This window comes from Alexandromys fortis, unplaced genomic scaffold, assembly GCF_014885135.2.
Source record: "Alexandromys fortis isolate MF-2015 unplaced genomic scaffold, M_Fortis_MF-2015_v1.1 scaffold_122, whole genome shotgun sequence".
NCBI classification, from domain to species: domain Eukaryota; kingdom Metazoa; phylum Chordata; class Mammalia; order Rodentia; family Cricetidae; genus Alexandromys; species Alexandromys fortis.
The window spans coordinates 4,256,367-4,268,532 of NW_026068004.1; the positions used below are offsets into that span (position 1 = coordinate 4,256,367).

General features: G+C 44.3%; 1 protein-coding gene across 1 annotated transcript; it reads left to right on the forward strand.

The window, feature by feature from the left end:
• The first annotated feature begins 4,438 nt into the window (after nt 1–4,438).
• Nucleotides 4,439–5,429, forward strand: LOC126513083 (olfactory receptor 2A12-like). Its single transcript, XM_050161239.1, has one exon. The coding sequence runs from the start codon at nt 4,482–4,484 to the stop codon at nt 5,427–5,429; it is 948 nt and encodes a 315-aa protein (XP_050017196.1). The 5' UTR covers nt 4,439–4,481.
• Nucleotides 5,430–12,166: the final 6,737 nt, after the last annotated feature.

Consider the following 12,166-nt stretch of genomic DNA (forward strand, 5'->3'; position numbering starts at 1 on the left):
CTATACAGCTGAACCACATTCCTAGGTATTCTGTCTTTGTTTCCAGTACAATTTATTTAATAGTCATTTTATAATTAACCTTTATTATTGGCTGTATTTACGGGGCAGCTCACAGGAATTCTAATCCTTTATCAATCAATCACTCTCAGCAGGAAGACTTTATTGTCCCGTCTTCTCCTTCTGAATCCTCAGAAAATCAAGACAGAGGCAGAGGCAGGGATGGCTATACAAGGCCAGGGAACGTTGGCGAGGACTTATTGTAGGGGCTGATATCATCACATTTATTTTCTGGTCAGCCAAGAAGGGAAGAGGGAACTGATTAGTGGAATTCAACAGAAGGTGTAACTGAAGCATAATGACAATTTCAAGAGAACATGCACAGAGATTGATATATTTGGACCCAAATTCTCGCTTGCATCTAAAAGGCAGGAGCCCCATAGAGAGTTTTCTCACTGCACTCTCATGGAGATGTCACTGCTGATTTCCATGTTACTATGTCATGGCTGACTCTGTTCGTCTCTGTGTATCATCAGAAGGAGCCACAAGAGCCTCTAAAACTGGAGATATAGATTGTTATGAGCTGCCATGTTGTGCAATGGAAACAAAACTGGGTGTTCTGAAAGAGCAACAAATCCAATTTTGCTCATAACCACTCTCCAGCACACATTGTTGTTGACTCTTCATTACCGGCACAGTGGAACTTAGTAACTTTGGAAGTAATTCTGTGTTCCACCAGACAACATCCAAATCATGACATGAAGATGAATTATTAGTTAGGAAAGCTTGACCTATAGCTCAGGCTTGCTTCAAACTAGCTCTTAACTTAACTCATATCTTTCTATCTATGTGCTGCCACATGGCTCGTTGCTGCCACCTTTCCTCTTACATATCTGGTTTGTTCTTCATCACTCAGCATCGCTGCCCTTCTTTGTCCCAGCGTCCTCTCTGCCCTAAAAACCCTTCCTAGATATTGACTGGTAAAGATTTTATTAAATCAATCCAAGTGACACATCTTCACAGTGTAACTATGGTTGTTCCACAACAGATAACTTGCTCAGGTATTACACAGCAGATTAGGGAGGACTTTGATTTACCCTGAGGTAGTTAAAGAAGGAAGAGGACTGTGACTCAAATATGGTCTCATGAGTGTCAGGGGTTCAGGGTTTGGGGAGTAAAAGAAATATTAGAAAGATAACTTAAGTCCTTGACCTGTGTATCAGGTGAGCATGTCCTACCTCCTCTTCCCTGAGCTGTTCTTATTCCCAATTAGTCTAGAAAAGAGAACAGGTCACCACTACTCCACCTGTAGGCTGTTTTCTCTTACTTTGTCCCAGGGGCCTCCCTGTAGTGCTCTTGTTCACAGCATCCTGGGATCATCTTTGTAGCCCTACTGAGAACAGAAATGGCTCTTTCCCAGCTCTCCTGGGGAGGTTAAGAGAGGAGGCAGGGTCATAAAACCCCAGCTTCTGGTCCCACTGGGAAGAGGTGGAGATGTCTGAGCTTACCTTTGTTAAGCGGGATTTTATGGGTAAAGTCTTCAGGAGCTGGAGCTGGCCTGCTTTCAGAGGAAGTGAGAGATTCAGTCCTTCAAACTCTACAACACCTTGGAATTTTTCTGGAGATTGAGCTGCCTGGAATCCCAACTCTCTGAATTCAGTTGCTTTACGGGGCTTCCTCATAAGAGCCACTCAGTGACACATTCCCTGGATTTACAAGTGGTAAGGTGGTCACTGGTATTTGGCCTGTGGGTGTGGTTCAGGCAGCTGTGGATCTAGAGATAATCATTAGTCAAGCAATGTACCTGCAAGTCCTCTGTCCATATATCTCAAACTCCCCAGATCTCTCCCATCGTCGCCTGCTCTTCTTTCTTCTTTTTCTCAGGATTGTGTCATTACTTTCCTTTTTTCCTTTCTTTGTTTATTAATTTAATCAAAGAGTTAGTCTGTTTCAAATTGTGTTTAGAAATAAAAATCTAGGGAGTCCTGAGCTCAAAAGGTGCCAAGTGAAGCAGAAAGCCACATTCCCAAGAGAGCGGTAATGGTGTCTTTGAAGGAGCCTTCCTACACACAGAGTCACAGCTTGCTATACTTTGTGGGCAGAGAAATCATGATTTTGTTTTGGTGTTTCCTTTTGGAAAGGGTGTAAGACTGCTGTAGGATAGCTTGGCCTCAAACTCACTATAAAGTTGAATATCAAACTCACTATAAAGTTGAATATTTCCTTGGACTCCTCATCCTCAACCTCCCAGATGCTGACTTCCTATGTTGGGGCTACACTGTGTAGGTTTTTCTGGCTTGGAACTCAATCTTGATGTTGTTTGTGGTGTTGGGCTCACAGCCTTCGGCCAGCAGGCCTTGTGGAACACTGTAAACAAAGCCAGAGGCCACTGTGCTGGGAAAGCATAACAGGCTGTGGTTCACGGTTTCTCTGTGCCATAGCTCAAATCCTCTTTCCTTGGATTCTCCTAACTTCAGTACAGCCCACTTTCAGCCAGGAAAGGAAATTTCCTCAGCAGAGCTAGTCTTCAGGCTCTCTTCTAGGGGGACTCTGGCCTTTGCTGAATCTCAGCAAGTTCAAACTGAGGGCCAATGTGAAGACTTTGCCTTCCTCACCTCTCTACTTCAGAGTCTGTGTGCCAGAGGCAGAGAAGGTGACTAAGAGACAGGCTCTGGGGTCACACCAACTAAACACACATATCCTCTATGCCTTTGTAATCTGGAACAAGTGCCTTATCCAGGCGTTAGGTGCTCACTTATAACACACAGGTAAGAACACTTCCTTCAGTGAACTGTGATGTTGGATGAAAGTTAGGGGAACTATGACAGGAACATACAAACTACTCAATAAATGTTAGTTGATTTTGTTATTACAAAGGTTAGGAGATCACCTGTATAGCTATGCTCTATCAGAGATAATTCTATTTTAGTTGTGTGCGGACTCAGTGAACAGGAGAACAAAGTTTTACCACGTTGTTTGCTCTCCAAATTGATATCAAACCCCCTCTGGGATTTTGCAAAACTACGCAAGTACTATTCGGCAGTCTTCACACTACACACTATGGGAATTGGCTTAAGATTTAAAAACACACAAAGACAGACAGAGACAGACAGACAGACAGACAGACAGACAGACAGACAGGGATATCCTTGCAACAAGAGTGCCAAGAATGCTAACTTTATTGTGCTCAGGGACAGCTTATATAGGGCTCTGGCCACACTCCAGCTGTCGGATCTTTCAGTTGCAGGCTCACCAGAACCCACTCTCCTGTCATCAGGGTCTCATGCTCAAAGCAGTTGTAGGCTGCTCAGAGCAGGGGAAAACAAGCTGTGTACAAGAAATTCGGGGTCTGGGGTCCACAGTCCCCAAGAGGATTCTTCATATTATATTCAACTTGGGTTAGGGCAGGTGGTAGTAGCCTAACAGGGAAGGGCTGGGGCTGAGCTGAGTCTTGCTGTGGCCTCAGTGTGGGCAACACAGTGCAGATGGTGGTTCCCCTTCACGATGATGCTAAGAAACAAGGCAATTTCTTAACATAGGAGAGAGGCAGAGGCATACAGGATACCAGGAGTACTTTCATGGAGTTTTGTGAATGAGAGAGAGGACATGGAGGAGACAGTTGTGTGCTGAGGCTTAGTGTCCACAGGGCAAGCAGGTTAGGAATGACCTCTGCACCCTCCTAAAGGACAGGGCACTGGAGCTCTTAATTGGTCCAGATAGGACAAATGTGAAATTTTTAAAAAATTGCAGCAACAGTCCCAAAGAGAACGTGTAGATGCAGACAAAGGGCCAGCACTCTCTTTATTGCATATGTCTGAGGTGTGCATGCGTGTGTGTGTGTGTGTGTGTGTGTTTAGAAACTGGTGGAATCTTTCCTCAATTGCTCATTGAGGCAGGGTCTCACAGCTGACCAGGTGCCCATTATTTCATCTAGTATTCCTAGCCTTATTCCAGAGAACTCCTGTCTTTGATTTCCCAGACCTGAAACGAGAGTGTGAGACTGCATAGGACATATCATGTGTTCCATGTTGTTTCTAGGTGTTCTGTGAGATTCTTTAGATATTTATCATAGTCCTGAGGCATGAGTGTCATCAACCCCATTTGATGAAGAGACTGAGGCCTTAGGAGGTTCAGTACATTGAAAAGTGTGCACAGAAACTGAGCAGTGTGCTCAGAACCCACACCCCACTATTTCTTTCCTTAAATAAAAAGTATTTTTATTTAATGTGTATAGGTTTGTGCCTACATACACATTTCTGTACCATGTGTGCGTCTTACCTGTATGTGAGAGAGGATAGAATCAGATCCCCTGGAACTGGAGTCACACAGCCCTGAGGTATCTGGTCCCCTTCAAAAGGACCAATAGCAGTCAGTGCTCTTAACCTTTGAGTCATCTCACCAGCATTTATCTCCCCTTGCTGCCTCTACAGCTGGCCTGTGTCAGGTGACACATAGATGAATGTGATTCTCTTATAAGCCCCACCATGTGGTTGGGTCCAGAGCAGAACCAAAGCTGGGTTTCTGAGTTTATCCTGCTGGGCTTCTCCAGTGACCCCACGACCAACAGCATCCTCTTCAGTGTGTTCCTTCTCATCTACCTGAGCTCAGTCATGGGCAATGGACTCATCATCCTGCTGATCTGCCTGGACTCACATCTGCACACTCCCATGTACTTCTTCCTCTGTATACTCGCCATGTTGGATATGAGCTATGTCAGCACCACCATGCCCCAGATGTTGGTGCATCTTCTTGCTCACTCTCAGACCATTTCCTTTGCTTGCTGCTGGATGCAGATGTATGTGTTTAGTGCTCTGGGTATAACAGAGGGAACCTTTTTTGTTGTCATGGCTTATGATAGATATGTGGCCATTTGTCACCCACTACGCTATACTGTCATCCTCAACTGGGGAGTGTGCATATGGTTGACAGCTGGGTCTTGTGTCTTTGGTTTCCTGTCTTCTTCATTGCATACTTTCTTCATTATGCATCTTCCATATTGTGGGCCCAACAAAGTCAACCACTACTTCTGTGAAGGCCCTGCAGTGCGTAGCCTAGCTTGCATGGATACTCACATCATTGAGATGGTGGACCAGATCTTGATTGTTGTTATGGGTTTTATTCCAATTTCCCTCATTGTGGCTTCCTACGTTCATATTGCCAAGGCAATTCTCAAGATCAAGTCCACCCAGGGACGATGCAAGGCTTTCTCTACCTGTGCCTCCCACCTGACTGTGGTCTCATTCTTCTATGGTCCATCGTCTTATATCTACATGAGGACCAATTCCAGCTACTCCCCTGAGCTAGACAAGCAGATCTCACTATTTTACAATGCCTTCACAGTCTTGCTCAACCCTGTGGTTTACAGTTTGAGGAACAAAGACATCAAGAGGGCATTTCTGAAGGTGATTGGGCATAGTAAGGTGGACTGCTGAACCAGGATCTAGGAGAACCTGGAGTGGATCATTCACTATTTAAGAACAGGACAGTTTCTTTATTGTATATAACTGACCAGTGCATTTGAACCAACATTGTATTTGGTAATTGGAATAAACCACTTTGAAACCAAGGTGGCTGTCCTGATTGACAGGTTACTCTAAGGTAAAATACAAAACATATCAGAAATATTACTGGGTCATAGCTGCAAAAATTCATCTCTGGTTCATCTTTGTAGGTGTAGGTCAGAAATAACCTTATCTCATCTCACATCCATCCTGAAGGAGAAACCTTATATCCAACATGTAGTCCTAGAACAGAGGAAAAGGAGCAGTAAACAATTTCAAAATGACTCAACGTCTCAAAAGTGACTTGCCTCTCTGTACACACATTTCTTGGTCAAAGCCATCATCATGGTATTATGGAATATTATTTTAATTTGGTAAAAATGTGTTACATTTGTTTACGCTACATTTGTTTAAGATGTAAGGATTTGTGCTGCATTCATTTAATTATGTACAGATGTGTTGCATTTGTTTCCCCTTGCCTGCCTAAGGCTCCTGATTGAGCTAATAAAAAGCTGAATGGCCAAAAGTTCAGTAGGAGAGGGATAGGGAAGACTGACAGGCAAGAGGATTAGTGAGAGGAGAAATCTGAGAATGAGAGGAGAGAACAAAGAGAAAGAGAGGGATACACCAGGGGCCAGAAGACAGGCATCTGACAGAGAAGAGAAGCAGTGAAACTAAGATATGTAAAAGAAAAGAAAAGTAAAAATCATCAAGGCAAAACAACAGAAAACAGTCCTAAGAACACAATGCCCACATTTCTAAGAGATGGAGTGGGTCTTTTTTGTTATTTAATGAGTTTCAGATGTGTGTCATCATTCAGAGGGGTATATAAGATTATAGGATAAAAGGACAGCTATTAACTGAAAATATATTACATTGGTATAGATTTTTAGCATATTGATACCAATTTAAAGTTATTTTTGTATGTATACTTTATGTATGTTTCTACTCCTCTTTGTGGTATTGTAACAGTGCAGCCCATTTAAATACATAATATGTGACTAAGAAATGCAGATTAGTAGTTAGTCATCTATAATAATCACATGTGTAGTTATATTAGGTCTGTTTTCAAATCATACAGAGATTTGTTTTAGATGATAGATAGATAGATGGTCTTCAAACACTTCAATGACTTAGAAAATATGGCATTTAAAATGTTTTGTTAACATAGGACTTTTCATGAAAGTGAGACACATCTGCTCCTGGTAATACCAATTTATATCAGAGAAGAAGATGGGCATTGAAGAAACTCCATATGGTATTTGCTTTCATTGTGGCAAAGTTAGCCACTGGACATAGAAACTTGCTCTTGTCTTGACTGCTGACAGTATGCTGTATTGTAACACCCGGTTTTGGTGTTACACCCTCGGTACAGTTCGCGCGCAGCTGTACCGAATGCGAGTCCGGGCAAGGGCCTGGAGATTGAACACAAGAGACAGAGACCAGGGTCATTCGATAGGAGATCAAGCGAATGCCGTTTATTCAGACTTGGGGAAGCCCTTTTCTACCTAACTGCAGCACAAAGATCTCTCCGCCCAGGAAGGTGGGAAATTACCATATTAACAATGGAGAAGATTGCCTGCAGCTAAATCACCAGGTGGGGCAGGGATAGCACGGAAACACACAGGAAGCTTAGTTAACTGATAACAAACTGTCCCCGCCAATGCACCCCAGGAATAAGGGAGACCAGGGGCCCACAGGTCCCCCCTTAATATAAATTATGACTAGGCCTGTCTTGGGTGGCCTTGGACGTCAGGCAATACCCCTTACCCGTCATTGGAAAGCATCCAGGTCAAAACACATTTCCTGTCTTAGGTTGAGGCAGCCCCCCAAAAGCCTTTCCCGTCTTTGGCTCACTAGTCATCCAACACCGAGTTCAGCCAGATTTGTGCTGAAAGATTCTCTGGGGCAATAGCTAAGAGGACTTGCCATGTGGCAACATAGACCTGAGCTTGCCTTTGGCTCTGGCATCATAACTATGAAGATGATGCTCCAGCACATACATAAGCATCCCATAAGGTGACTGTGTTTGCTCAATACTTATTAATACTGCCCAAAATTGGAGCCCTTCAAGTAAGGTCTCAGCGCTGGTGAAAGGAACCCTGGTATAGCTAGCTAAAACAATTTTAAGAGCCAATTTGTAAATTGCACACCTCAGGGTCCGTGAATAACAACAATAAGCTTATAACTGTAATATCTAGCAGTGGTCTTTAACCACAACCAAGAACAAAATTAACTGCAATATTCATATGTAAATTTAGCTCAAATTTAGCTATGGCATTTGCAACCTGCCCTGAGAAGGTATCCTTGTGCTAGCAGGAAGCAACTGACTGACTAAAGAAAATCCAGCAGCATTAGCTGCTGTGGCAGCAACAGCAATGGCTGCCAGTATCATGGGAAGGGTAGATGGGTAGAGGAACAATCCTTGGCATTCGGACCACCGCAGCCAGCTCCTCAGGAAACCCGCAACTCTTCAGTTGACAAGCCAGAATCTCCTTGATCTCTTGGCTCTGTCCTGTCTTCAGGCTTCTGGACAGGAAAATCCACAGCACGCACCAGCCGCTCAGGTACCCATATTGGATTGTCAGCATCCTGCGGGAAAACACAAACAGCCCCTCTTCCCCACACCAGTACGGGATCTGGACCATACCAGGTGCCATCTGATAGATTCTTCCATTTTACATGAGGCATCCCGGAAGAATCTGGCCGCCAATGCCTGTCAGCGGCGGTATGAGATTGAGCATCAACAGTCAAAAAATTTTAAATGTAAATGCTCTCGGGGGGTGGAACCATATTCCCCCTTTTTTGTTTTATTTACTCATGTCTGCAACAGCTGATGCCCTAAGTATTGATATGGAAACTGTTGTTGTACTTTTTCAGAAGCAATAACTAACCCAGCATGTGCTAGGCATTCTTGCAAGTCAGCATAAGCCTCTAGGACAATTTCTGGGTCCTGTCCAGCTAATAGGATGTCATCTAAATAATGACTTATATACAGTTGAGAATATTTATGCCTTATTGGGGCGATAACCCGTGCCACAAACATTTGGCAAATTACAGAACTATTGGCCATACCCTGGGGCAATGTCACCCATTGGTAGCGCTTGTACGGCTCTTTGAAATTTACAGACGGTACACTGAAAGCAAATTTATCAGAGTCTTTTGGATGCAAGGGAATGGTGAAAAAACAATCCTTCAGGTCAATAACTAAAAGATGGTATCCTGCAGGAATACCCACAGGCTGAGGCAACCCAGGTTGAGTTGTCCCCATAATTTCCATGCAATCATTTACTGCTCTAAGATCTTGTAGCAACCTCCATTTACCAGACTTTTTCTTAATAACAAAGATAGGGGTATTCCAGGGAGAAGTGGATGGCACTATGTGCCCTGCTTCTAGCTGTTCCTGAACTAGAGTACGAGCAGCCTGTAATTTCTCTTTACTCAGGGGCCATTGGTCTATCCAAACAGGTTTTTCAGTTTTCCATTTTATAGGAATACTTTCTGGCTGCTCCGCAATGGCCCCTAGGAAAAATTTCCTAACCCTGCACGCTGTCCAGGAGACTGTTGTATCATTTTCTTGTCTGCTAAAATCTGTACATCTCCCTGCAGATTTTTGCCTAAACCCTGACCAGGGATAAAGCCCTGCTTTGATAGCATACGCTGCACAGGTTCAGTGGTCAGAACCGCTCCCATGGCTTGCAAAACATCTCTTCCCCACAAATTAAGAGGAAGGTGTTCCAGGACAAATGGTTTAAAAATGCCCTTATGGCCTTCTTCGTCCTCCCAATTTAAATATTGAGTACTGCATTCTGGAGAACTGGCCGAACCTACTCCCTGCAAGGTCGTAGAGGCTAGTTGTAGAGGCCATGCTGTAGGCCAGTGCTTTTTAGCAATCACTGAAGAATCAGCCCCTGTATCAGGAAGGCCTTGAAACCTTTTCCCATTGATTGTTAAAGTAAGTGTGGGGCGATTCTCTAGGCTAGAAACCCAAAAAGCTCCAGGGGAGCCTGTGGAGCCAAATCCCTTGTCCCCTCGCTCTGGTTTAAAGAAAGGATTAGTAGAGCGAAACATGGGTAAAAGCACTAATTGAGCTATTCTCGCTCCTTGAGGGATGACAAGGACTCCCATACCAGCTTCAATCATAATTTTAATTTCTCCAGTATAATCACAGTCTATAATTCCTGGCAAAATTTTGATTCCTTTGAGCGCAGAACTACTTCTACCCAAAATTATACCTACTGAACCCTCCGGGATAGGTCCAAATACTCCAGTCCCCAAGGCCTGCACACCCATTTGTGGGGTTAATACTGCTCGGGCGGAGGTACAGAGATCTAGTCCTGCACTTCCTGAGGTGCCTCGTACAAGGTCGTTGACAGTGAGGCATTTCTCTGAGGAATGAATCTGATGGGAGCCGCTGCTCCGCTCATGGCCCCGTACACTTGAGTTTTGGGGGCCCGGGGCAGGCCCCTCCCCCCGTTTTTTGACCTGGGGATGAGATATCCTTGACTGTCCGACTTAGAGTGACAGTCGTTGGCCCAATGTGCTCCCTTTTGACATTTAGGGCAAACACCTGGATTTCCTCTAGGCTGATTGACTGCTCCTTTGCCAGCAGGGCAGTTTCTTTTGAAATGCCCTGACCTTCCACATTGAAAACAATTTCTAGGTCTGGCTCCACCTTGGCCTTCCTTGAGGGCAGAAACAATTACCTGGCCCATTACGTGAGTGCCATCAATGTCTCTGCATAATCTGATAAAGTCATTCAAATCTCCATCTCTATGGGGGCGTAAAACTTCCTGGCAGAACTTATTTGCATTTTCAAAGGCCAGATGCTTAACGACTGGCATGGCTGAATCCACATCCCCAAAAATGCGACTTCCCACCTGTAGAAGGCGGTCAATGAATTCAGAATAAGGTTCTGAAGATCCTTGAAGGATCTTAGAAAGCTGTTCTCGTGATCCTTTGTTAGGTAAAGTTTTCCAAGCTTTAACGGCTGCTGCAGCTATCTGAGCATAAATCGCAGGATCATAAGCAATCTGTGCTTCTAAGCCAGCATATTGTCCTTCACCAGTTAGCTTGTCAAGATTATTCTGGGGGAAGCCTGCTTCAGCATTTTTGACTGCAGTCTTTTTGCAATTCTCCTGCATCTCACCTCTCCATAACAAATAATCTCCCCCTGAAAGACAAGCCCTGCAAAGCTGCATCCAATCATTGGGTATAAGGTTGAGTTCTGCAAAGGATTCCAACAAAGCTACAGTGAAAGGAGCGTGAGCTCCATAATCCACAACTGCTTCTTTTAATTGCTTAATGTCCTTAAAGGCCAGGGGGTTATGCTGCCTGGCTCTCTGTCCCTGCTGATCAATTTTTTCCACAACAGGATAAATCTGTTTCTCAATTTGCTTCTCTCTACTTAGCTTATTTAACCTCTCCCGGATCTCTCGGATTTCTGCCTCTAAGTCTATAGGGGCAGAAGCAGTAGTACCAGGATTTTGCGGAGGAGGTCTCATGGAGACATCTCCGTTCGCTTCCTTCCTTTCCTCTTTCTCTAACTTCTTTTTTATCAGTGCGATCTCCTTTTCTAAAATTTCTTCTTCTTCTTCTATATTCTTACTAATACTACCTGTTCCTAAAACTTCCTGTTCCTCAAAACTCTTAATAGAACTTACAGTTTCTACTTCCTGAATCTCCTCAAGGGTTTTGTTTAAACATTCCAATTGCTCTTTGACTCTAACATCATCACTAAGAAGAGCATCTCTGACCAAGCGCCATAGTGAAAATATCGCCATGGGGACTTCATGTGGCCCTCGCTCTTTCAGAGCATCTTGAAGATCAGCCTTTACCTGATCCCAATCAGTAATATTAAAACCTCCTGCATGTAGGAACCAGGGACTAAACTTTAAAACTGTCTTAATGGTCTCTACTGCTGTCTCAACTTTAATACCGGTGCCTCTATTTTCCAAAAGACCTAACAACTGGCCTGTTAACCGGCCCTCCAACACAGGAACAGAATAACTTGCACCCATAACCAATTCACCCTCGCCACACAATTTCTTACCTTGCTGGCCAGTCTTCCCGAGGGCGACCTCTCAGGGATTCCCTACTTCCCGATCTCGCAGATGGGTCTAGTTGCCGAAGATGATCATCTCGCTGGGGCCTCCAATTGTAACACCCGGTTTTGGTGTTACACCCTCGGTACAGTTCGCGCGCAGCTGTACCGAATGCGAGTCCGGGCAAGGGCCTGGAGATTGAACACAAGAGACAGAGACCAGGGTCATTCGATAGGAGATCAAGCGAATGCCGTTTATTCAGACTTGGGGAAGCCCTTTTCTACCTAACTGCAGCACAAAGATCTCTCCGCCCAGGAAGGTGGGAAATTACCATATTAACAATGGAGAAGATTGCCTGCAGCTAAATCACCAGGTGGGGCAGGGATAGCACGGAAACACACAGGAAGCTTAGTTAACTGATAACAAACTGTCCCCGCCAATGCACCCCAGGAATAAGGGAGACCAGGCGCCCACACTGTATAAACTGGATAAGCAGGATACATGGGAAAAAGACTGTCAGACTTTGCAAAAACAATGGGGGGGGGGAAGAACAATGCTTCAAAATTTCTGCTTTATATAAAAGTCTGCCAGACACCCTGCAGAGTACATAGGAAAATGACAACT